General features: G+C 34.3%; 1 protein-coding gene across 1 annotated transcript; it reads left to right on the top strand.

Annotated features, from left to right (window-relative positions):
• Positions 1–23,626, top strand: mypn (myopalladin; the record flags this gene model as incomplete). Its single annotated transcript, XM_079437306.1, has 20 exons — positions 1–902; positions 5,087–5,262; positions 5,353–5,398; positions 5,494–5,893; positions 5,977–6,051; positions 6,837–6,978; positions 7,148–7,171; positions 7,269–7,385; positions 7,471–8,272; positions 8,866–10,305; positions 10,591–10,732; positions 11,888–11,965; positions 15,844–16,065; positions 16,716–16,865; positions 16,956–17,032; positions 17,929–18,055; positions 19,069–19,276; positions 21,268–21,433; positions 21,603–21,736; positions 22,741–23,626. The coding sequence occupies 20 exons, from the start codon at positions 1–3 to the stop codon at positions 22,914–22,916; spliced, it is 5,604 nt and encodes a 1,867-aa protein (XP_079293432.1). The 3' UTR covers positions 22,917–23,626.
• Positions 23,627–24,330: the final 704 nt, after the last annotated feature.

The following is a 24,330-nucleotide window of genomic DNA, read 5'->3' as shown; positions in this document are numbered from 1 at the left end:
ATGCAGGAGAACAGCATGGATCAGCCCACATCTTTATCGCAGCTTCTGCGTGAGAGTTACCTGGCCGAGGCCCGAGCTCATCACAGACACGGTGAACCCAGCTGCATAGACGCCCCTCGCCGCCTGGTGTATGGGACGCTCAAGGAGAAAGCAGACGACTCCGGTGGGAAAGCGGAGCCACAGTTCCCGGACCTCTCTGCCTTCCTGAGCCAGGAGGAACTGGACAAGAGCGTCGATCTGGCCTGCAAAGCCATCAGCAGCGATCCTCGAGAAAGTGAGGAGAGATCCGACGCACATCCTCCAATGAGCCACTATAATCTTCCTTCCAACAAACCCACTCCAGAAGCAGAGGTCATTTCAGAAAGACAAACAGTCCAGACTCCCATCCAAGATAAAGCAGTCAGGAACGTCAGAAGTGCTAGGGAACCTGCAACGGATTTCAAAAGACCTCAGAGAAACGCTCCATACGGCTTGGAGACCCAATCCAAGAAGGAGTTCCTCAACAAAGCAGCTGATTTCATAGAAGAGCTTTCGTCTCTGTTTAAAGCCAACAGCACCAAGCGAATTCGGCCTCGTACTTGCAAACCCCACCGGAGCCGATGCCAGAACAAAATCCAGCTTGATGGCACTTCGTACTCCATTAATGCAGAAGATCGAGAAAGACCTATCCTGCTCAACCAGCAGCCGATGGAGGAGCCGATGGAGAGCAGTCGAGACACGGAGGAGCCTCAGGAGCCGGAGTCGGCGTGTGAGGAACCGGCTCTGACTCCACCGGAGGGCTCAGAGGAACCTGTGTGTGAACCTCCACACTTCATACAGAAACTCAAAAGCAGGGAGGTTCCCGAGGGCAGTAAAGTGCAGCTGGATTGTATCGTCAGAGGACTGCCTGCTCCTGAAGTTCGGTGAGTTTGAGCTGCTTTTATTGATGCACATGATTAGTGCATTATTATTACTGTTGTTCATGCAGAAAGCAGCCAACTAGTAAATGCATGAAATAGTCTTTAGCAACAACACTGAAGAAAATGATGCTGAATTTCTTTAAGGTAAGTGGTTGCAATCAATTTATTTTAGCTACATAACAAAAAATTGAAAGTTAGTTTATTTAAATGTAGCTAAAATAAATTGATTGCAACCACTTACCTTAAAAAAAAAATTGTAAATTCTTTGTAAACACAAACTTTTACTCAATTTTTTTACTAAGAAATTGCAAGTAAATATCACAAATAATTATACAGAAATTGCAAGTAATGCATTGATTTAAAACATGAGATTTTGAAAGGATGACAGGGTTTTTTCTTGTAAAAACTTTTAAAAATATTTTTTTGTGTAAATAACAACGCCTTGACAACAGAACTTGTGCATTTAATTGCGTTGAATGTGCTCTTGTAGTGTACTTCAAATCTTAAATGTATTTTTAAACCAACTTTACTTGCAGATAATATAATATTAATGAAATAAAAGCATTCTTAAAAAGAGAGACTGTGACTGTTTCTTAATAGAATTAAGTACACTTAAAAAATGCAAATTATTAATATCTCGAACACAAAAGAAGATATTTTGAAGAATGTTGGTAACGAAAGAGTTGATATGACGGTAACCATTGACTTATAGACAGAAAAAAAGGTCATTTTTTGGTGAACTATCTACTATTTGATCTAAATTGGAACTAGAATGTTTTCATTCAGTTGCCATTAACATGCAATAAAGCGTCCAAAAACATTACATTCATTTTGCACTTGTATTCTTTATTCTATATTTCCATAATAACAAATACTTTTAGTTTTTTTTCCTAAGTACAGTAAGTAAAAAAGTGTACTTTTTCACAAGGGATCTGTAACACCATAGCATGATGGCAACAGGTTTTGCTAGCAAATGCATGCTAAAAATCTACTTTCTCAAGCATTGCCTGTGAGCACAAAGACGTCTTGTGAAAGCTGACCGTATAACATGCAGTCTGAGCTCAGCCATTCTAATTCTGCTCCATCGGAAATATGATGCTATGAGAATGCAGTGGAAATGATCGTCCTACATCTTCAGTAGAGCGCAGTTAGCCAAAGAGTAGAAGAGTAAACAAGATATTAAATGGGTACAGAGCTTTGCAAATTATTGCACAATTAGTGCATATAAGATTATAGTTTATTGTAGCAGTGTTTACTTGGGCACAATGAATGCCTTTTCTGTCCTAATTCATGAAATAAACAAATAAATGTCACTTCCTTACAAAAAAATCATGCTATGGTGATGTAAGATTGTCCAGTGTTATTTAGTATTATTTATATACCATTATAGTATTTATTCATATTTTGAATATGAATTTAGCTTGTAATTTGAAGTTTTATTATTATAAGTTGTAGTTATTTTATTAGTTCAAATTATTCTTATTTTATGTTTTTCACCCAATATTTATATTTTATTTTATTTTCTCCATTTCAATGATCAAAAATGATTTTAATAGTTTTAGTTAACAATAACAACACTGTGTTGAAGGAGTTTACTCTTGTAGTGAGTGTGTTTGTCAGGAAATGTTGATAATGTTTATGGTTACTAAAAGCTAATAGCAGAACAGAAGAAATCAAAATCGTCTTGAGGCTAGATGAACTTTAAAGGATGATTATCTTTCAGTCTCTCATAACTTGTAAAGCCTAAAGAGCCGGATGACTCAGATTGTGGAAATGTGCTGCTCCAGCCGGGATATTCAGCTTGTGTTTCTCTATAAACTGGACATCTCACGTTATGAATTATATTCTCTCTTCAGTTATGATTTAAAATTATGTTTGAGGTTGTTTCATCACTACTTCATATAAATTGGCTGTGCTTTTATTTTTATAACTTTGCATTAAAAAATGGTCATGCTTTTAACGTTTGCATTTAATAACTACATATAAATTTATCATTCTTTTTCCTTTTTTGCATTTAATAACTTCGTATAAATTAATCATGCATTTAATTTTTGTTGTATTTAATAACTGTATGAATTGATCATACATTTAATAGCTTTGCATTTAACATTTTTACATTTAATAGTTTTTTTGTATAAATTGATCATGCATTTAACATTTTTGCATTTAATAGTTTTTTTGTATAAATTGATCATGCATTTAACATTTTTGCATTTATTAACTTCATATAAATTGATCATGCATTTAACATTTTTGCATTTAATAGTTTTTTTGTATAAATTGATCATGCATTTAACATTTTTGCATTTATTAACTTCATATAAATTGATCATGCATTTAACATTTTTGCATTTAATAGGTTTGTTTGTATAAATTGATCATGCATTTAACATTTTTGCATTTAACTTCATATAAAACGATCATGCATGTAACATTTTTGCCTTGAATAACATTGAATGAACTGATCATGCATTTATCATTTTTGCATTTAATAACCTATTACATAGTAACATAAATTGAAGCATTTTCTGTTAGCATAAAGATATCGTGTAAAAACTGAAACATATATGTTAAAATAGCGTTAACATGACAAAACCTCTATTCAAGCTATTTAGACACCTGTTAAACACCATGATTTTATTTATTTTTTTAAACGTAATTATGGTTATCAGTGTGTCATTGATGAAACGTTAGTGTAACATTACTCAATGCAAACTTCCCACACTGGCAGGTCAAGGAAACCCGTGCTTTTCTGAGCGTGTCTGTGTGACAGGAGACGTGTTTGGACAGCTGTTCTCAGCTGACCGAGAGACTGTGATGTCAGAAACATTAGATCATCCCTCCACTGACCCAAACTTGCTTCACTTTTCAACATTTTACTTACAGCACCATTTGAGAACATTCATCTCTACATAAATGACATGGCCAATGCTTTCTAGAAACATTTTACTTAATAATTGGTCTTTGTAGTAGATTTTCCAAAATCTTAAAGCTTTATTTTTAAGTTCTAAATGTTGTAAATGTAGTTGTTGGAACTAAAAATGTCAAGTGTTTCTCTGTCAGAGGCAAATGCCTGCTAAATATCTGACAGATCTATTAGCAGTGTTGGTGATTGTATGAGTGGCCCTTCTATGTTTAGCTCATGCGTGTCGGTCAGGGATGCTGTGTCCAGTTTTAACAGGGGTTCCTGTGCCGTGGGTGAGTCGAGAGGGAAAATAGCCTGAACAGGTGCAGATCTAGCCCTGGATGTCTTTCCCCCACAACTCAGGCTTTCAAAGTAGAGTCTTACTCATTAGAAATGATCCTCATTGGCTCATGGATCGAACCCAATACATTTCAGCCATGTCTCGCCCATGGAATGAACCACAGCTCGTCTCTTCAGAAGCGCTTTAGGAAATTTTAGGAAACAGCAGTTAAAGTGAATAACTGTTGTACAATCTTCTAGGTAAGGTTGTGGGAAAGTTATATTTGTGGATTCAAGAATTTTAGCCCATTGATTTATTACTGAATGAATGCTGTTGTACTTTGTCTTGTGTTGTGATGTGGTTCTTATTTTGCTGACGAGTTTGATAAGGAGGAGTGATTTTGGATGATTTGTGAGATGCATGTTGGATAGTTTTTCTTATTGACATTTGCTGCTGGTCTTAACCATTGCTATTTTCTAATTCTGGTGTTTTTTTTTTTACATGCTTTTGTTAATTTGAAAATTTGATAGCTTTTTCTAATCAACTAGGTTTTCAAAAGATTCTTCCCTAAAAATTTTAATTTATTCTTTATTTTTGTTAAGAGATATTTGTGATCTGTATTTCTTTTACGTTAATTAGGCTGGTTTGACCATTTAATATGTCTAAAAGCTGATGTGCAAGACCGCAAATAGTGTTCAAAGGCATTAATTTAGTGTCACTAGCACACTTGAAATTTTAAAATGAAGAATTAAATGTACATTTAAGTAAATATGCATTGTATTTGTGTTGTAAATGGCCTGGGCTGAAATGTTTAGATGTTTTGTTTTAGTCTGTTAATGTCAGTATACAACTGAATGTACATTCATTGGATTTACTGAGGTCAAATTAAAACATGATTTGTGTGCATGTTCTACATTTTCATTCATGGATTTATTGTATTGTGGATGTACTTGTAGATGTGTGTTTCTATCCAGAATGTAACATTCTGATTGTGTTTTCCAGGTGGTTTTGTGAGGGTAAAGAGTTGGAAAACAGTCCTGATATTCAGATAATTGCTAATGGTGAGCGACACACTCTGATCATAGCAGAGGCGTTTGAAGAAGACACGGGCAGATACTCGTGCTTTGCCTCCAACTTTTATGGCACAGACTCCACCTCAGCAGAAATCTACATTGAGGGTAAGTAAATGACTTAATATGACATCTACATTGACTAAATGATTGCAGCTTCAGTCTGAAATTAAGTTTCTATATTTCATTTTCTATTAGGAGCATCTTCGTCAGATTCTGACGAAGAAAAACATTTTCAAGCAGAGTGAGTTTGTATATTTTCCATTATGAAATCTGTATCTGCAGTACCTTTTGAACCCCTAGGGGTTGAAATCACATGCACACATCTTTTTTTTCCAGACTTCATAAAAGTTCTCCTCAGCCCAGACCTGCTGTGGTCTTGGCAGAACCCAACACATCTGCTGAAGACACCACACCAACTATAACAACCACCTTCGCTGAACCACCAGCACCTTCTGACACAGAAGCAGTGCCACTGACTGAGCTGATTGCTGACCCAACCTCTAAGCAGGAAGATACAGAACTTCTGAGTTCCAAGGTTGTCAGCTCTGAAATACCTGTACTAGACCCAACCATATCTGTAGTAGAACCAACTGTACCTGTACTAGAACCACCCACGCCAATATCTGAGGTGGAGTCCACTCCACCTAGTCCTCCACTGACCATTGCCCCACCATCACCACCATCCAGCCAAAGTATCTCCGATGTACTGTTAACATCTCAACAGAGCATTTCTGAGGTATGAAAAACACACCAAATCTGCAGTTTTGATTTCCCACTAATGCATGTGTTTTTCTTACATTCCATATGTTTTGTTTTCAGAATCTAAATGGCAGCAGTAGTTATCTTCAAAGCTTCGATGTAAGGCCCATGATGGCAGCTCCAGTTTTTACGAAGGTAGAGCAAACACAGCTTGTATTTCTAAATCTTGACATTGAGCGCCAATGAAGTATAAATTAATGCTTGAAAAAAAACACACACGTATATTTTGACGTGTTTTCAACTTTTGCATGGATGCCTATCCCAAATCCAGGGAGTCAAAACCTTGGTATGCAGCTTTGCCTGGCAGGCTGTAAAATGCCTTAGAATGTTTAGAAATATCACAGACACTGGTGGTGTCCCAGTTTGACTTGGGTCAGTACGAAACCACCTAGCAATGCACTATCAACCCCACAGAACACCCTTTAAAATACATAAAATCCACTGTTCACTCTCAGAAAAAATTTGCAAAAATTGTACCTTTAGTGGTACAACAGCTTGTCACTGGGGCAGTACCCTCAAAGGGACACCTTTGTACCTAAAGGGTGCATGTTAGGAACAGAAAAGTACATATTACTACTATTCTACAGGGTAAAGAAGGTACAAATGTGTCCCTCTGTGCCAAGCTGTTTTTTCGGACGGTGTATAGAGTAGCAATGCCCTGGCAGCTATTCAAAAATTGTCATGCAATAGTTATTTCATTTCATTGTTTATTTATAAAGCACATTTAAACACAACCCAAGGTTGACCAAAGTGCTGTACAGATCAGTAAGCTCAAATAAAAAACAGGATCTATAACAATTTATAAGACATGAATACATTATGAATACAGCATACATTATTACCTTCGGAATAATTAAAATTTGGAATAATTAAAACCTAGTTTTTACAGGTTTTCCATTCCATTGTCTCTCTTGCTGTAGAACCTCCAGGATATCCTGGCTTTAGAGAGTCAGTTGGTAGTTCTGGAGTGCAGAGTAAAAGGCATTCCCTCTCCTAAAGTGGACTGGTACCGGGAGGGAACACTTATTGAAGATTCTCCAGACTTCAGAATCCTTCAGAAGAGTATGTATAATTTTAATGCACAGTGCATTTAGATATGTGGTTGGATCCATCCGTGAAAACTGCTGAAAATGTTTCAACTTATAACTTGAAAGAAAAGTTTACAGTGCTTGACTCTTTCTTCTTAAAATTGTTATCTGACAATCCACACATTCTGCTTTTTTCATCCCAGAACCAAGATCCATGGCTGAATCTGGTAGGTGGATTTGATTACCCCTGCTTTGTCAAGGTAATTGTTTCATGACTCTAACCACCTAACATTGTACCATTTCTCTGTTCGGTGTGGATATCAGAGGAGATATGTACTTTGGTTATTGCGGAGGTCTTTCCAGAGGATTCTGGAACATTTATTTGCATAGCCGGCAATAAATATGGCACAGTTTCCAGTACTGCCGTCTTAAGAGTAAAAGGTAATTTAGCTTTATTGAGATAAAAATGTATACATATATCACATCTGAAGTCTAATTCTGAACAATATTTTGTCTTCATTGATAGGATACAATAATAACAGCACCAACCCTAAAACAACAAGCACTTTAACAGTGGAATCCTCCCTCCAAAAGGTTCCGGCAACAGAACTGATGTCAACAACTGTAAAGCGTAAACCAGATGTTCCTCTGGTAAACAACAAGCTTCACTCAAGTATGATTTGCCTTGACCCTTTGAGCTCTGGATATAAGCATTCAGACCTTCAGGACTCTGGAACGCCTCGCTCAGATTCCCTAAATCCTAGTACCCTTCGCCATGATCTCACCACTAGCCTACCTAGTCTAAACCCTCTCAGCATTGGAAAATACAGCTCAGATACTTTCAGGACTAGCTTACCTCAGCTAGACCCACTCAGCTTAAGTTCTTCTTCACTGAACTCAGACTCAAACCATAAGCCTCTCAGCTCTAGCACAACACACTTTGATTCAGGAGGGTCTGGTTTTAAGCCTTCAACAGAAGGGACCCAAAGTCCATCAAACGAATCAGCCTCCAGTATCACTGTGAGCTCTGATGCCTGGGTTGAACCATTACCGAATGGTTCAAAACCAACCCTCAGCCCTTCTGTTACTAGTCTCCCACCAGTAAACTCCAGTAGCCATCAAGAGCAACCAGCTGTTAAACCCCTACCAGATCCCCCAACTTCTTGCCTCAAGACAAGACCCGAGGGTGTGTTAGGGATGCACAGCGAATCCCGCTCTAGTTCCCGAGTTGGCCTCCGTGTAACCTTTAAACTCCCGGAGGATGAAGACGAGGAAGAGAAAGGAATGTCATTTAAAGATCCACCACCAGTGTTGGCCAAACCAAAATTGTAAGTACCAACCAAGGTTATTTTTGTAAACGAAGACGAAAACGATTGATGAAAAAACTATTTCGTAAACGGAAATAAAATAAAAATATCAAAATATTTGAAAAACTAAAACGAAACGACAGTAACAACAGTTATTGGAAAACTAACTGAAATAAAATAATAATTAACAAAAATAAATAATCGTTTTCGTAATCATTAAGTTCTCACCTCTTGGCTGAAAAATATATGAGCTGTGTGGCGGTTTAGGGAAATACCTGTAAATGGCGCATCTCTGACGCAAAGTGGTTTAAAGCAGAGTCCTGCACGGGTCCGTTATTATTGAATTTCATTAGTCCCAGTTATGATTTATGCGCGAATGTTCACGGAAAAGTGTGCAAGACACGACAGCTACAATATCATGATTATGGTTAAATAAGAAAAAAGACATATAACCAAATTAGGCTACATTTATTTTCATATTAAATATCTCAACACACCATTAAATATGACATTAAGCACAACTTGTGTAGATTTATTTAGTAAAAAGGCTTACTTCCTTTGGTGTATATCTGAAGTAGAAAACATGCTTGTTTTCCTCTTCTGTCTTATCTTAGAGACCCAGTGCAGCTTCAGATCCTCCACAACCAGGTGCTTTTGGAACAGTGGCAGGAAAACGTCTCCCCAAGCCAAGATTCACCACATTTAGACAAGACAAGTTGTGAGCCACCGTCTGTCAAGCCAAATCACCCTCCTGCAAATCCAGTTCCTTCCCAACTCCAACCACCTCCTCTTGTAATGAACTCTGCTCCAATTCCACTGCCGATCCCTGCATCTGTCCCTCTACTTTCTACAGCACCTGCTCCCATATTAAAAGCTGTACCTGTATCCCAATTAAGCATGCCTTTAACCAATTCCATGCCCTTGCCCCAACTTACTCCATCAGCCACAACCTTACACAACCACCCTCCAATACCTCAACAAAATCTGGTTCCTACTACTTTAAGTACTGTTCCACCGGGTATGGTTCCCTCTAACCTACTAACCCAAACGAATGTGGTGCCCACTCCTCCTCAGCTGAATTTGGGGTCAATCTCACCCAGTGTGGCTCCAGTTACCCCTATGCCAAGTGTGATCCCAACAATCCCAATAACTCAACCAGGAGGAGTTCCCAACATCCCTATGCCTCCAAATTTGGGACCTTCTGCACATTTTCCTCAACTTATCATGGCTCCAACCACCCAACCAAACCCCAACCATGTGGCCAATGTTCCACCCATTACGCCTTCCACCCATATTTCACAAATAAACATGAATCCAACCTTGCAGATGAACTCTGCTCCGGTTAGTGACACGAGTGTTGCCAGAACACAGGCACTAATATCACCTAATGCATCAACGGTGAACAACACTGCGCCAAAGTTAAACATCACCACAAATTATCATCCCAGCATGGCTCCACAAGACACACATTCTCAAGGTGTGTTTTATCCACTCCTGAGTACAATCACCTCATCACATCTAGTGAGAAATCAACCTGCACCCATCCCGAGTCCAATGTCTCCACCTCCATTGAATGACACCCGGCCTCCACTTCCTGGGATTATTCCAATCTCCACTCAGAGCTTCACCTATACAAGGCCGAAGGAGTTCATCGCGGCCCAGACACTCTCTCCTATCAGGAGTCCTTCCCCAACCGAGTCTCCTGTTCCAATGCTCCATGAATTAGCTGCACAGATATTCCCGAAGTCAACACGGGCGCTCACGTCGCCCGTCAACCAGTTATCTCCGTCCCCAAGAAAGTTCCCAACAAGAGTTCTGGAGTGTCCAAGCAGCCCACCATATGTGTCCTCACCACCTCTACTGCCTCCTGGGCTGGTGAATTCAGTGTTTTCTTTTAGAAATCAGTCACCCCCACAAGCTTCTTCACCAACGTCTAGCAGTTCCTCTCCTAGCCCCATCCAAAATCCAGTGGCCTTCCTTAGTTCAGTCCTTCCTTCACTTCCAACATCTCTTCCGACCAATGCCATGGGCCTGCCTAAGAGTGCCCCACTTGGGTAAACAAACACAAACACAACATTTCATTATAACAGAGATTCACAACCCTGCTTCTGGGGATCCACTGTCCTGTAGAGTTTAGCTCCAATCCTAATCAACCACACCTGAAGGTAAACTAATTCTTCAGAATAGCTTAATTGAAAACACACATGCAGGTGTGCTGAAGCAGGTTGGAAATACAGGACCATGGATCCCCAGGAGTAGGGTTGAAGACCACTAATAATTTGTATTTGTATCATATTTTAATGCCTTACCTCAGTCTCATTGTGTTACTTCATGTTCAGGCCTCAAGGTGCACTAAAGAAGAATCAAAGAGGTTCCAGATTCATGTCTGATGATGACATCCGCGAGAGCAAGGAAACACTGTTACAAGATATTGAGAAGAAATTGCAATTTAGAGATGAGCATCTTAGTTTTGGACAGCAGGTATGTGGTGTCATAAATATTACAAAGATGGGTTTTGTTGTGTATAGTACAAACAGTTGGCCTAGGCCATGCTTTGCAGGATTGACAGACACAATTCAGTTATATAATATTGCTCATCTTCTGTTATTCACAGAAGAAAGTTTTTGCTGTTTCTGATCATCTTACTTTGAGTTACGGGTTTCTTTATGTGAGACACTATTACAGAGGGTTTAATCTTGGTTTGTAGTAGTTAAGTTTGTGTGTGCTTACACAAAACACAGATTGATGGAGATGGAGAAGGAATAGGGAAGAAAAATATCCCTCTAAATAACATGTTCCGTGTACCACAGCTTGATAAAATAAATCACTGCTACCCTTTAAGACAAAATAGGTAGGACTTTGTAATGATATTAGCGAAAACATGTTCTTTTTATCTCTTGTGCTTAAGTTTTCAAGCTTCTGTTTGATGTTGAAATTGAAGGCTGAATCTAACTCTTGGTTGGCTTGCACCAAATGCAAAAATATATCACCTGAATTTAGCCGAAATTATGCCTTGCAGGAATTACAGATTGATATGTATACAGATAATTCTATAATTATCTATATAGATATATGTGTGTAATTCCTGCATTTTTGTATTTGATATACTGGTGTACACAGCATTTGATTAAGTGCATGCTTGCAATTTTACTTATTATGTGCATTTGCATTTGCAATATATTTATATTTCATAGTGCCGCAAATCTGTAAATATTTAGGTGTTCTGTAAAAGTGGACTTCAATTAAAAGCTTTGTTTAAAGTCAACATGACATCAACCCTACTTCTTTTTTCTTGTAATATCCTCCTCAGCTTCACATCAGGTTTTTCATGTTGAGTTTAAATGTCAGTATAATTTATTTGAGGGCTTCATTACATGTAATACTTTCAATTTCAATGTATTGATGGCTGTCACTTATTAATGAAAATCTTTTGTTTTCATTAATCTTTTGTTTAATAATCAGTTTCACTGTTTTCACATTTCATGTGTCAAATGTGATGCACCATATTAACACTTTCACACGCTGGAGTGTTTCTTGTCAGAATAACATGCTAAAAACACTATTTATCACACATTTGTCTTGATGTGTGACTAGCGTTTGTGTTTACATCATCGTCATTCATCCTGTCCTCCATAGAAGCGGAGTTATTGGGGGGAAGTGAGCCGACCGCTCGGACCAAACATTCCCACTGCAACAGTCATTAACTATGACGAGGTACAAGGATTTTTCTCCATTGCAAGCAGTGCTTTGTTCTGAAGTGCATTAGTTTCATAATATAATAATCAATTTTGATTAAAACGAGAAACAAGATGATCCTGAGCTGATATTTTTTTGCATGGATAATAACTCTCTTTAGAGGAAGATGCAGTACATTTTATGAACACTTTACAATTAGGTTACATTAGTTAACTATATCAGTTAACATTAACAATGGAAAATACTTATAAAGCATTTGATATGTTAGTTAATTTAATGTATGTCTTAATATTATGAGCTGACGTGGACTTGTGTTTTTATTAAGTAGCGTTTAATATATTATAATAAATTTGTTTATTATAGAGATAGATTATATGCCATATTAGATTAATAGTAAGATTTATAAATACTATAACAAATGTCTTCCTTATTGTTAGTTAATGTGCATGAACTAATGTTAACCAATGGGACCGTATTGTAAAGTGTTATGTTTTGTAAAATTAATTGTATGAATGTTTAAAGCCATAATTTTTATGGCTAATCATCATTAAATCCTGAAGTCAGAATCATTTAACAAATATTAAAAATATAGCTGCGTCCTTGTAAATTGTAACTAATACTCTAAAATTATATCACAAAAGATTATGCATGAGCAACTTGACTTTAATTTAACGCTTTACTAACTACATGAATATTAATATCAGTGTTCAATGGGTCTCAAAACAGAAACAATAATGACATGAGCACTACATTAGACCATCTACAGTTTGGGTTGTGTTTTCATTGCCATCACAGTTCAGTTCAGTGTCTATGTGACTGAATGATCTGAATGCAAACACTATCTGTGAGTAAACATGAGCGCTGGGCTTGAGAGACTAGACAGAGATAGGAATGAACAGGGCTCTTCTGTACTATAAATAGAGGTGACTGTATTCAAACATGTTGGCGGATATCCAGAACTGAAGGAGAGCTGTTACCGGACAGGCCTCTTGAGATACTAATAGGTACTTTTAAAATGGGAAGGTGTGTTAAAAAGTTTCATATCATAGCTATTTAGTAACCTAGTTTTTATTTTTGCACCAAAAACATTAATAATTTAGCGAGATATGACCATTTTTCATCCTTTCTCTAACCCCCAGAACATACGTTTCCACCACAGAATAAAAACATTTGTGACTTTATCTCACAATTCTGACTTTTTATCTCAGAATTGCACATTTATATCTCACAATTTTGACTTTTTGGTAACACTTTATTTCGATAGACCACTTTAGACATTCTACTAACAGTTAGTAACTTTGCAACTACATGTCAACTAGCAGAGTATTAGAGTATTAGTAGCCTGTCTGCTTAATATCTGCTAACACTTTATTTTGATGGGTCCACAACATACAACATACTGACTATAAGAAACTTTGCAAGTATATGTCAACTTATTCTACTAACCCTAAACCTACCCTAACAGTCCACCCTGAGAATTAGTTGACATGTAGCTGACATGTAGTTACAAAGTTACCTATAGTTAGTAGAATGTCTAAAGTTGACTATCGAAATAAAGTGTAACCGACTTTTTTTTTCAGAAATTCAGAATTCTGAGTTTACATCTAGCAATTCTGCTTTATTTGTTTTTGCCACGGGATCAAAAAAATAGCTAAATTCGACTTTTTTCTGGGAATTCTGAGTTTAAATCTCACAATTTTGACTTTTTTTCTCAGAATTGCAAATTTATATCTTACAATTTTGACTTTTTTTCAGAAATTCAGAATTCTGAGTTTACATCTAGCAATTCTGCTTTATTTGTTTTTGCCACGGGATCAAAAAAATAGCTAAATTCGACTTTTTTCTGGGAATTCTGAGTTTAAATCTCACAATTTTGACTTTTTTTCAGAAATTCAGAATTCTGAGTTTACATCTAGCAATTCTGCTTTATTTGTTTTTGCCACGGGATCAAAAAAATAGCTAAATTCGACTTTTTTCTGGGAATTCTGAGTTTAAATCTCACAATTTTGACTTTTTTTCTCAGAATTGCAAATTTATATCTTACAATTTTGACTTTTTTCCAGAAATTCAGAATTCTGAGTTTACATCTAGCAATTCTGCTTTATTTGTTTTTGCCACGGGATCAAAAAAATAGCTAAATTCGACTTTGTTCTGGGAATTCTGAGTTTAAATCTCACAATTTTGACTTTTTTTCAGAAATTCAGAATTCTGAGTTTACATCTAGCAATTCTGCTTTATTTGTTTTTGCCACGGGATCAAAAAAATAGCTAAATTCGACTTTGTTCTGGGAATTCTGAGTTTAAATCTCACAATTTTGACTTTTTTTCAGAAATTCAGAATTCTGAGTTTACATCTAGCAATTCTGCTTTATTTGTTTTTGCCACGGGATCAAAAAAATAGCTAAATTCGACTTTTTTCTGGGAATTCTGAGTTTAAATCTCACAATTTTGACTTTTTTTCTCAGAATTGCAAATTTATATCTTACAATTTTGACTTTTTTTCAGAAATTCAGAATTCTGAGTTTACATCTAGCAATTCTGCTTTATTTGTTTTTGCCACGGGATCAAAAAAATAGCTAAATTCGACTTTTTTCTGGGAATTCTGAGTTTAAATCTCACAATTTTGACTTTTTTTCAGAAATTCAGAATTCTGAGTTTACATCTAGCAATTCTGCTTTATTTGTTTTTGCCACGGGATCAAAAAAATAGCTAAATTCGACTTTTTTCTGGGAATTCTGAGTTTAAATCTCACAATTTTGACTTTTTTTCTCAGAATTGCAAATTTATATCTTACAATTTTGACTTTTTTTCAGAAATTCAGAATTCTGAGTTTACATCTAGCAATTCTGCTTTATTTGTTTTTGCCACGGGATCAAAAAAATAGCTAAATTCGACTTTGTTCTGGGAATTCTGAGTTTAAATCTCACAATTTTGACTTTTTTTCTCAGAATTGCAAATTTATATCTTACAATTTTGACTTTTTTTCAGAAATTCAGAATTCTGAGTTTACATCTAGCAATTCTGCTTTATTTGTTTTTGCCACGGGATCAAAAAAATAGCTAAATTCGACTTTTTTCTGGGAATTCTGAGTTTAAATCTCACAATTTTGACTTTTTTTCTCAGAATTGCAAATTTATATCTTACAATTTTGACTTTTTTTCAGAAATTCAGAATTCTGAGTTTACATCTAGCAATATATAGCTTTATTTGATTTTTCCACGGGTTAAACAAAATGCTAAATGTGATTTTTTTCTCACAATTCTGAGTTTAAATCTTGCAATTCTGAATTTTTGTCTTGGAATTCTGTTTAAATCTCACAATTCTGACTTTTTTCTCTGAATTCTGAGTTTGCATCTAGCAATTCTGACTTTTTTCTCTGAATTCTGAGTTTACATCTAGCAATTCTGACTTTCTCTGAATTCTGAGTTTACATCTAGCAATTCTGACTTTTTTCTCTGAATTCTGAGTTTGCATCTAGCAATTCTGACTTTTTTCCAAGAATTGCAAAAAACTGTGTTGTGAGATAAAAAGTCGCAATTACCTTCAAATAGGTTATATGTTATAATGTTATATTATCTCCACAAAGCCCGCTTTTAATTGTAATTGGCTTATGTTGTAAAATATGTCATGCAAATATACAAGTTCACACTGATTGTTGAAAATAACCTGACCACTGATTAGCCTTGTCATTTATCAGATATCTGTTTGTTTTTATGTTTATTGATATTTTTAGACATTACTATTTGATTGTTTAATTATGCGACTATTCTGGAAACTTTAAGATTTAAGTAGCAACTGTGAGCAATGTTTCCACAGAACCTGGAAAAAGTAGTTAATATGAAAACATAAATGGGACACGTTCATGAATAATTTCATTCATAACGATGTGTTTTGTAGGAATACAAGGTGTCGAGCTTTGAGCAGAGGCTACTGAGTGAGATCGAGTTTCGTTTGGAAAGAACTCCAGTTGAAGAGTCGGATGATGAAGTGCAGCACGATGAAATTCCCACTGGAAAATGCATCGCGCCCATCTTCGACAAGAAACTGAAGCACTTCAGGGCTGTGGAAGGGATTCCTGTCACATTTACCTGTAAAGTTGTTGGAATTCCAGTTCCTAAAGTGAGTTTTTGACAGCCTGTGATGATCCTGTAATGCATGCACAAAAAATAACACTTTTATTGTGTCTCTTTAAAATACAATAAAATGGACATATTTTTACAATATAAAATAACTGTTTTAAATTGTAAAATGTAATTTATTTCTGTGATCTGCAGCTGTATTTTCAGCATCATTACTCCAGTCTTCAGTGTCACATGATCTTCAGAAATCATAATAATATGCCGTTATGCTTCTCAAAAAAACAGTTCTGATAATTAAGTTGAAATAATTTGTTAAAAACAGTTGTTCTGCCCAATATTTTTGTGCAAATTGTGATACATTTTGTTTTTCAGGATTCTTTAATGAATAGAAAGTTCTAAAGAACATTTATTTGAAACAGAAATATTTTTAGAACATTAAAAATATCCTTACACTCACTTTTGATCAATTTAATACGTCCTCCTTAATGAATAAAAGTACTCATTTATTTTATATAGCTAAAAAAAATAATAATCTAGTGCTTGTAGATAAATAATTAATCATTACTATTTTGTAAATAATTCATTTTGTGGACAGTTTATATTAATTTCAATCTTTAAGCATAACAGAAACATAAATATATAGTTCAAACTACTTGTTGATGGACTTTTATTTTGTACTTTTCCACACAGGTTTACTGGTTTAAGGATGGAAAGCAGATTTTGAAGAAAAACGAGCACTGTAAGAAGATCAGAGATGGTGATGGGACGTGTTCATTACACATAGAAACCATCACAAGTGACGATGACGGCAATTATACAGTCATGGCAGCGAATCCACAGGTAACGCCAGCAAACATTCTGGAGAAAATCATCAGAAATGACTCTGATGTACAGCAGAAATGAAAATCGAGCCTGTTTGCATGTTCACAGGGCAGAATAAGTTGCTCTGGCCATTTGATTGTCCAAACGGGTCCCGTGCGAAACCGTCCCGTGGTTCACTCGCAGAGGTGAGTCGGATCAGTGCTCAGTTTTATACAGTTAGAGCTGACAAAGAGTTACGTTTAATAGACTTGCATGTGTAATACATAGATGCAAACTCCTCAGCTCACTTTTTTTTAGATCAAAATAGGTCACCCATGAGATTTGCTTAGATCCAATGAGAAAGTGTGAGGGGGGGTCTTACAAGGGTAAATAAAGAACTGTGGTTGATTCAGTCAGTATTGCATAGTATTTTCTTTACTCTTTACTTCAAAAACTATGCCTAAAAAGGGTAATATTTGATGTATTTGAGATCTGAGATGTGGGAACGGTGAAGAGAGAGAGGGCAAACATTATGCATTTTAGCTCAGCATTGCCGGCCAATTATATTATATTTATATATATATATAGGATATAACATAGGATTTTAACCAAATATATTCATTTTTGTAAAATGTTGCAACAAGATGCATGAAAAATTACAGTTTTGGACATATACACTCTTAAAAATAAAGGTGCTTCACGATGCCACAGAAGAACCTTTTTTATCTAAATGGTTCCATGAAGAACCTTTAACATCTGAAGAACCTTTCTGATTCACAAAAGCTCCTTTGTGGTGAAAGAAGGTTCTTCAGATTATAAAGAGGTAAGAAAGAGATGGTTCTTTAAAGGATCTTTGACTGAATGCTTCTTTGTGCAACCAAAAATGGCTCTTCTATGGCATCGCTGTGGACCTTTTGAAGCAGCTTTATTTTTAAGAGTGTTTAAAATATTTTTTAAAAACCTTAAAGTAACTACAAATGAGCATGTAAAGCAAATTCCTTTAAAATAACTTCTGTGTGGAGCATGCCCCCGATCCGTGCAATGGTCTCACCCTTTTCCCCGCTTACCTGTTTGCATCTCTAATATTTCTGTCATCACTCAGAGTCCGAGCGCGTGTACAGGAAGTGGAGGGCGAGCCGGCTCAAGAGCGCTTCTTTCGGCCGCACTTCCTGCAGGCTTCAGGAGACATGTCGGCTCACGAGGGACGCCTCTGTAGGTTAGACTGCAAGGTACTGGAGATATAATATAGGCCTACTTAAGTGCAAACTGAATGTAATGTTTTGGACTCTATTGCATGTTAATAGCAATTAAATGAAAATGTATTATAGTTTAAATTTGTTCAATTCAATTATTTTAACTTACGAAGATAGAGAGCAGGACTTAAGTAAATCTTTAAGTACATCTATTGCATAATTACTTCAGTGTAATGCTGAATGTACTAACCTAGATTTACAATAAACTAAATATATAGGCTATTTTAATGTCATTTCTATTGAAACTTGCATGTCATGTATTTAAAACAATGATTGATTTACAACAGTGTTATTTTAGTATAATTGAGGCACTATTATAGTTTTTAATTAATATTTTTAAAAAGTTTTTGGTTTTACCTTTTACATTTTCATCTTAATTTAAAAAAAAAAATCTTAATTTTTCTTTGATTTTTATATAGTTTTTATTTCTATTTTAGTTATTTTAGAACATCGTTAAACTTAATGAAAATGAGAAATGTTGCCTTGGGAAATAACATTTTATATTTTATTTCAGATTACATTCATTTTAAGCAACAAAAATGCAACAAAAGCAATAAAAAAGCATTTTAAGCAACAAAAAAGCAACAAAAAAAACATTTTAAGCAACAAAAATGCATTTTAAGCAACAAAAAAGCAACAAATTTTTTTTTTTTTTTTATGGTTTTAATATTAGTTTCAGTTTAATTTCCTATAATAACCCAGATTTTCAATATCCTTTAAAAATAAAATTCTAATTTTATATATTTACAAAGTGCACTTTTTAAATGTACTTTAAGAAACCTGGTCACTTAAGTACTTACTAGTGACTTTGTATTCCGTTGTATCATTTAAAACTATTTAAACTCTTTTTGTCTAATTCCAAAATGCTTGAAAAGTCACTGAAGTGTCTAAGTACTTTTTGGGGCAGCTGTCTGTTATCCAATGCAATGACAAAAAACATATTGCATGTTTTGCCATGTTTTTAAATCAGTCTTCATGCTGCTGTGTAGGTGAGTGGGTTACCTCATCCTGAAATCATGTGGCTTCTCAACGGGAAGCCCATATATCCAGACCTTACTCACCGAATGCTCGTGAGAGAAAATGGGATCCATTCTCTGGTTATTGACCCTCTGACTCAAGCCGATGATGGGACGTACACCTGCATCGCCTCAAATAAAGCGGGACAGAGTTCATTCTGCCTCGAGCTCAGAGTAGTGGGTGAGAGCCGGATCGTTTCTGAATGTCTTTTTAACATTAAAATACTAGAAAGCATTTCTATTTCTGCCAAAAAGGGAAAAAAAGTGCTTTGGTAAATCATAATTATGACTTAGAATGACACAAGTCAAAATTATGAGATAGAAATTCATAATTATGACAAAAAAGATCTAAATTATGGCATTATGAGATAATAAAGTCATAATTATGACTGACATTAAAAATTACTACTTTATGACTTAGCATATCATAATTTAATATTGAATTTTATGTTAATTTTGAGTATCTCAGTAATTTTATAATTCCATACTAACTCATTTTTTGACTATCAGAAATTCAGCCTTTTACGTTATAATTATGACTGTCATAATTTCAATGTATGCTAGTTTTGCTTTTTCTCACAATTATGCCTATTTATTATTTTTATTTTACTCAATTGACTTATGTCAAAATTATGACGTCTCATAATTCTAACTTTTTATCTAATAATTATGACTTTTCATGTCATGCCAAAATTATAGCTCATATTTATAACGTTTTTAATTCTTGTCATATTTTCTACTTGTCATAATTAACTTATCTCAATATTATAACAACTTATAACAAGTCAAAAATATTAACAAAGTCAAAATGTTATAATATTGAGATAAGTTAATTATGACAAGAATTTATAAGAATGTTATAAATGAGATATTACAAAATTATGACATGAAAAGTCATAATTATTAGATATAACGTTATAACCATGAGATAAATTATAATTGACATAAAAAGTAAATTATGACTAGTCAGATTTAACTTTTTGTGTCATAATTATCATTTATCTCATAGTTATAACGTTTCATCTAATAGTTATGACTTTGTCATAATTTTGTTGACTTATCTCAGATTTATTACTTTTTATGTCATCATTTCGACTTGTTGATTTATTAAATCACAATTAGAGTTATGAAGTCAGTATTGTGAGATATACACCACCGGCCAAAAGTTTTAGAACAGTATGATTTTTAATGTTTTTTTAAAGAAGACTCTTCTGCTCACCAAGCCTGCGTTTATTTGATCTGAAGTACAGAAAAAACAGTAAAATTTTGAAATATTTTTACTATTTAAAATAACTGTTTTCTATTTGAATATATTTTAAAATGTAATTTATTCCTGTGATTTCAAAGCTGAATTTTTAGCATCATTACTTCAGTCACATGATCCTTCGGAAAACATTCTGATTTGCTGTTTAAGAAATGTTTTATTATTATTATTATTATGCTGAAAACAGCTGAGTATAATTGTTTCAGGTTTCTTTGATGAATAGAAAGTTCAAAAGACTCTTTTGTGACATTATAAATGTCTTTATCATCACGTTTGATCAATTTAAAGCATCCTTGCTAAATAAAAGTATTAATTTCTATAATTTCTTTACTAAAAAAAAAAAAAAAGATACTGTCTCCAAGCTTTTGGATGGTATAGTGTATAATGTTACAATAGCTTTTTATTTCAGATAAATGCTGATCTTTGGATCTTTCCATTCATCAAAGTATCCTGGAAAAAAAATTACTCGACTATTAATAAATATTGATAATAATAATAATAATAATAAACGTTTCTTGAGCAGCAAATCAGAATGATTTCTGAAGGATCATGTGACTGGAGTAATGATGCAAAAAATTCAGCTTTGAAATCACAGGAATAAACTACATTTTAAAATATATAAATAGAAAACAGTTATTTTAGTACAAATATTTCAAAATTTGACACTTTTTTCTGTACTTCGGATCAAATAAATGCAAAAATAATAAAAATCTTACTGTTCTAAAACGTTTTTGACGGTAGTGTAAACTTGCAATTGTAAGAAACTAGTCAGGCTTTTTATTTTTCTCTGAGAATTGCACTTTACATCTTGCAGTTCTGAGAAAAGAAGCAATTCTGACTTAACACACAATCGCTTAATAACACACAAATATTTGACCCTCTTTTCCCTGTCAAATGCACACATGCAGAAAAAGAGCTGAAGCAGGCGCCGCATTTTGTGGAAAAGCTGCAGAATACGGGCATCGCCGAGGGCGCCCCGGTGCGTCTGGAGTGCAGAGTTGTGGGAATGCCACAGCCGGTCATCTACTGGAAGAAAGACAATGACACAATCCCTCACTCGAGAGACAGAGTCAGGTGAGTCTGCTCACATCTGCTTTGACCAGCCAGCAACTGTTTTAGCAGGGTTTCCCAGATATGAGCAACACTGTGCTTTTTACTTACTGTATGAGAACATAAATGCAGTATAGCATACAGTAAATGAATAAAAAGAACATTCATATTTTTGAATACTTTGTTATCCCAGCATGCATCAGGACACGACAGGTTATGTTTGTCTACTGATTCAACCGACCAGAAAGGAAGATGCTGGCTGGTACACGGTGTCTGCAAAAAATGAAGCAGGAATCATATCATGCACAGCACGACTAGACATATACGGTGAGTCAATTACATTTCTTAATATTGCATCACTATATATTAGTAAAGTTAAAAAATAGTTAAGCATTTTAGCTACAATTTGACTGCAAAGACTTCACACACAGAGTACAGTACTTGTTAGCTGGTCATAAATAAATGAAAATCTCTATTAAACTAATTTTTCTAATTATTTTAAGAAATTATTTTAATTATTAAAAATGTAACTACTATATTATACCCCATGCAAAATTATTTAAAATGCAATTTTTCTGATTATTTTAAGAAATTATTCTAATAATTAAAAATTAAATTAAAATATATAATATGCTGCTTTTAAAATTATTTTAAACATATTTTTTCTAGTGCTGTCAAACTATTAATCGCATCCAAAATAAATGTTTTTGTTTACATAATATGTGTGTACTGTGTACATTTATATAAATACACACACATGCATGTATATATTTAAGAAAAATTTTATATTTGTTTATTAAATATATTTATATATAATATAAATTATTTAAATATAAATATATAGATGTAAATATTTTCTAAATATATACAGTATGAGTAAATACATAATATACACAGTACACACACGTATTATGTAAAAAACTTTTATTTTGGATGCGATTATTCGTTTGACAGCACATTTTTATTTTATTTTTTTGAGAAATGATTCTGATAATAAAAAATGTAATTCAACTACTATATTATACTCTATTTTAAACTTATTTTCTTAAAAAAAACTCTTACTAATATAAATTAAACTATACATTTAAATGTTTGTATTTTGATAAATTCATTTTCCTCATGCAGGACAAGTGAACTGCAAAAAGCTGATTTATAAAGATAAAAAAAAAAGACGAGCAGTTAAAGCACCAAAAACATGCATTTTCTCTTATACAGTTATATCACAGTTGACCCAAAAGGTGATGAACGATGTAGTTGTGTCAACTATCTGACTACAAATATATACTCACAGCACATATGGCGAATATGTTCATATGTTTTGTTTTCTGTAGCTCAGTGGTATCAGCACGTTCATCCACCGATGAACAAAACACAGTTTGCTGGGAGCCGATACGCTGCTCTCACCGGCCAGGGTCTGGATATAAAGTCAGCCTTTTCCATGAGCGACAACGGCCCCGTCATGTTCTCCTCCCAACCAGAGCGAAGGCTAGAGAGTGAGGAGCTGTAGATGCTCGCAGGTTAATGATGCTGCACAGATGATTTCTGAGTAGATGGAAGCAAACAAGGATCTGATGTTTCTGCACTCATTTGTTGTTGTATGTGTCTTTACACGGGCCTGTCATTTAAAGCAATAGTTCAGCCAGATATGAAAATGGCTAAACATCTGCTCATACGCAGGCTATCCTAGATGTCTGAAGGTATGCACATTTTCAGCAAATTGTAAGTTTTTGGCCTGAACTATATTTAGATCTAATGGTAGATGAGCATCTACAGGTTGTTTTTCCTGCATTTCACTTTATTTGCACATGATTTTATTCATTTAATTGATTCAATTTGTGCCATTTGAGGCATTATGCAATTTTGTTCTGGTCAGTTTAATCTGGTCTTTTTATTAGACTGTGTGTCTGTTGCATTAACTGTGAATGTGAGCTTCAGCTGGTTTTATTCAACAAATCTCTTTAACACGTGAAATACTAGAAATAAATAAAAAAAATCATTTAGTCTTGTTTATATAATGAATACTGCTGCTTCAGGTAATTCTCTGTAGAGCAATATGATATATATATATATCAAATATTGGATATTATAAGTTGTTGTGGAAGTTTACAAATCCAATGTATTGTTATACAGTCACTAGAATAAATAAATGCAAATGCCTAACTTGTGAAAATGTACAATAGTTGTTTTTCTTGAAAATAAAGTTATATTTATTCAATCAAGGACTGTGTCTCTTCTTCAATGTGTTGCATTGTAAACAAACTGCATTCATTATTACTATTATTGTTGTTATCACTGCTAAAAACATCCTGATATTTGAATAAATAGAGATATTATTGGAATACATTTGTAATTGAGTAAATTATTGCATTTAAATAATTCATTTTTAAATATTGATTTCAGATTAAGAGTCTCCATCATCTAAAGTTGGTTGAACGTATTAAAATAGGAAGATTAATTTAAAAATCTATAGAAAGCACGACAAATATATCTGAGTTACTAAATGCTATTAGTGTATTTATACTTAAGAATAGTAATTTATTATTATTATTACTGCTCAATAACAGCCTGAACTATGAATAAATAATATTAAATACACTTATAATTACACACACACACACACATATATATATATATATATATATATATCCTCCTGAGACCCCCCTCCCTCCAAAATTACATTTTATTACAAAATTAAAAAAATTTAAAATTGCATTTTATTCATATTTTATTCTATATCCTCTGTAGAGGAGATAAGGACTCAGTTTTTCTAAAAAAATAAAAAAGGCATGAATAGATGGGATTTAAAAAAAACTTTGTTTAAGGATGATTCTCAACTATGTTATGAAATATATATAAATATATAAGATATTTGATGTACCATTTTGTTTTATGCAATATGTGTGTAAAAAATTCTATAAACT

This window comes from Barbus barbus (genome assembly GCF_936440315.1).
Source record: "Barbus barbus genome assembly, chromosome: 16".
NCBI classification, from domain to species: domain Eukaryota; kingdom Metazoa; phylum Chordata; class Actinopteri; order Cypriniformes; family Cyprinidae; genus Barbus; species Barbus barbus.
The sequence above is the reverse complement of the archived record's forward strand: the minus strand, read 5'-3'. Positions and strand labels throughout refer to the sequence as shown.